Genomic DNA, 3148 nt, shown 5'->3' on the forward strand with positions numbered 1-3148 from the left:
ACAAAAATATTAGAGTGTATGTCAATATATATGTGTAACTTAAATCATATAGATCAAAAGAACAAGTAGTTTATTCATCACCTAAATTAGAAAAAATCAATTTTCTAATTCTTTTTGTTTTCCATCTTAGTCTTTTACAGTAAAATTTACATATACAAGTCATTAACCTTATTCCGACGTTCTTATACACGCCACTTTACTATAGCTAGACACTAGGGTTAATTTAAAGTACTGGATTTTGCTAATATTCTTGATAATGACTGCATGTATGATGCTAGCAGAATTATTAAAATAAGGAAATTCTTTTTAAAAAAGCCATACTTAATGCTAATGGTACAATTAAAGAAAGAAAACGGTGTGGTGAAAGAAGAAAAAGAAGAGCTAAAGCACTACAATTGGACCCCATAAAATGTCTCCTCAGTACCCCCATTATTGATTTCAATTCTTCTCCACTTCACTTCTTCTCCTCTCTCTTTCTCTCTTCCTCCATTACATTCTCACCAAAAAAAAAAATGTCACCTTAGTAGTACAACTAGTACTAAGCTGCTCCTTTCCGATCTGTATACAAGCAGTTAAGTGCGAAGCTTTTATTGCTGGTTCTTGTCAATATAGGACTGTGATTCACTACCTTTCAAACTATGATGTCATCAAATGAGAAAATAAGAGAAGTAGGAGAAGGATCATCATCGAGATCATCATCAGGTGGCGCTATTACTATAGCGCCACCCGATCATCATCAGCCACAACCACCACTACCACCACCACCACAGCTGAGTCGATACGAGTCACAAAAACGTCGGGATTGGAACACTTTCGGACAATACTTGAAAAATCAAAGACCCCCGGTTCCACTATCAAACTGCAACTACAACCATGTGTTAGATTTTCTTAAATACCTCGACCAGTTTGGTAAGACTAAGGTTCACTTACATGGTTGTCTGTTTTTCGGACAACCCGAACCGCCCGGACCATGTACTTGTCCTCTTAGACAAGCATGGGGAAGTCTTGATGCTTTAATTGGAAGACTTAGAGCTGCTTATGAAGAAAATGGTGGTTTACCAGAGAGTAATCCATTTGCAAGTGGTGCTATAAGAGTTTATTTAAGAGAGGTAAGAGATTCTCAAGCTAAAGCAAGAGGAATTCCTTATAAGAAGAAAAAAAAGAAGAGAAATATGCAAATTAAGACTAGTAAGACTGCTGCTGTTGCTGCGACCTTTCAGTTACAATCTTCTTGATTGTTAAAAAAGGGTAAAATTTTAAGCTTTTAAAATAAGAGGGTTGTTTTTTTTTTTAAGTGGGTCGTATATTTTCCCTATACTATTAGAAGGTATTTCATGATATGAAAATATGTTAAAATAGTGTTATATAAATTACGTACTCTGAATTAAGTTATTTAATTTTCTCTATTCTGCTTGAATTCTATTATAGCTAAGATCATTATATGTGGAAAAATTTCATTTAATGAACTCGTGGCTTTGTCAATAAACCCTAAACTAAGTTTTGAATACCTTATATAATACTTCACGTTAAAATAAGTATTGTGTTAAGATTAACTCGAAACGTCAAAGCTGAATCTTGCTCTCTCTGTAGACATGCATAGTGCGATATTTGATTTGTGGGTCTTATTGAATTTTTTAAATATCTTTGTGAATGCTTTTGTAAAATCTTGTCTCATTTGGGATTCTATGTGATGTTGTAATTATATTCCATGGGTGGCCATTATGCATAATTTAAGGGATTAAAGGTTATATAGCTAGTAGAATTCAGTATATTAAAAAATAAAATAGATCCTGCATGTATATATGTAGAAGTTGTACATGTCTTTGGTATATGTATAGCTTAATTTTGCTCCTATTCTATCTATTATAATATTTTACAGTAAATCCAATTACCACGGTACATTTACTTGAGATTAATATAACAATACATAAACTTTAAATTCTAAATCCGCACGTGACAATAGATATAACATAACAATACTCAAAGCTGTATCATTGTCATTTTCGTTCATTTTTGTACATGTTCTACAATTAAACTATGTTAATTAGTCCTTTTTCTACTCTTTATAAGTTTCATTTCTGTCCATATTTCCCCCTCTATGTGTCCTAAACCAGACCATTTTTGTGTCATTTGTTGATCACGTTCAATCTTAGCAGAAAATTAACTGAAGTCATCTCGAGTATATATAGTTCTAGTAGAAATGGACATCACGACTAATAAAATGGACATCACGACTAATAAAATTTCCTTTGAACAACATTATGAAAATTTTAATTTACATGTACTATGTGTGCCACTGATGCTTGCAGTCAGGTTTCGACTGCCTACATCATACCCCCTTGGAGTGCGGCCCTTTCCCGGACCATGCGTTAACGCAGGATGCTTCGTGTACCGGACTGTTTTTTTTTTGTTGTTGTGTATTATTCGTGTTAGAAGTTAAACTCTAGTATCTATTTTGATTCATACTGCTTTGGATTAGAAACTTTTGAATGTGCAAGTAGAGAATTCTTAATAGTGAATTCTCTTCTTAGCCTTATTCTGTTGTCATACTTTGGTATAAATTATTGTAGGTTCTGAGGTTCTAGCGATACCTGTGGTGTGTTCCTGCCTAGTAAAACTATCCCATATGAACCATATGTGAAACTTAAATGTACATTTCAAGGTTTAATATATAACGATGGTTTATTTTATGTTTTTCATCTTCAAGCTAGCTAGATCCTTTTTTTCGTTAATCATAAACTAATGCTTGTTGAAAATGAAAGATACATAACATGAATTTAGGCATTTCTTCACTCTGTGTCAAGAGTCTTTTTTAATAGCATTTTACATAGTATGGTTGTGAATAAATTACAAGTTGAAGCTGGAATTACAAAAATGTAAGAAAATTACAAAATGTTGCCTCAATGTTTTTATTTTTGATTCTTTTTGCTGCTGATATACAAGAACATATTGTTGAATTGTGTGACCATCTTTGGCGTATACATCTCTCCTTATGTGAGGTGTAAACTTTTTTCTTTTTCCGGTCCAGCTTGTGAATACTAATATTTGATAATGGTTGATTTTGAGACTTGAATCAGGGAACTTCTATCTACTCTAATATCATGTTGATAAGTGTATTGCTCCATCTAAGCATTTAAATTGTTATAGA

At 32.8% G+C, this 3148-nt stretch overlaps 1 protein-coding gene across 1 annotated transcript; it reads left to right on the forward strand.

Moving 5' to 3' along the window:
- Positions 1-348: 348 nt before the first annotated feature.
- On the forward strand, positions 349-2690 carry LOC107763500 (protein LIGHT-DEPENDENT SHORT HYPOCOTYLS 10-like). The gene is made up of 2 exons (XM_075227080.1): positions 349-1248; positions 2310-2690. The coding sequence occupies exon 1, from the start codon at positions 639-641 to the stop codon at positions 1233-1235; it is 597 nt and encodes a 198-aa protein (XP_075083181.1). The 5' UTR covers positions 349-638; the 3' UTR covers positions 1236-1248; positions 2310-2690.
- The last annotated feature ends 458 nt before the right edge of the window (positions 2691-3148 follow it).

Source organism: Nicotiana tabacum, chromosome 12, assembly GCF_000715075.1.
Source record: "Nicotiana tabacum cultivar K326 chromosome 12, ASM71507v2, whole genome shotgun sequence".
NCBI lineage: Eukaryota > Viridiplantae > Streptophyta > Magnoliopsida > Solanales > Solanaceae > Nicotiana > Nicotiana tabacum.

Excerpts from the sequence above, each read along its gene's own strand:
- LOC107763500 (XM_075227080.1), top strand. The coding sequence starts at position 639 with ATGATGTCATCAAATGAGAAAATAAGAGAAGTAGGAGAAGGATCATCA.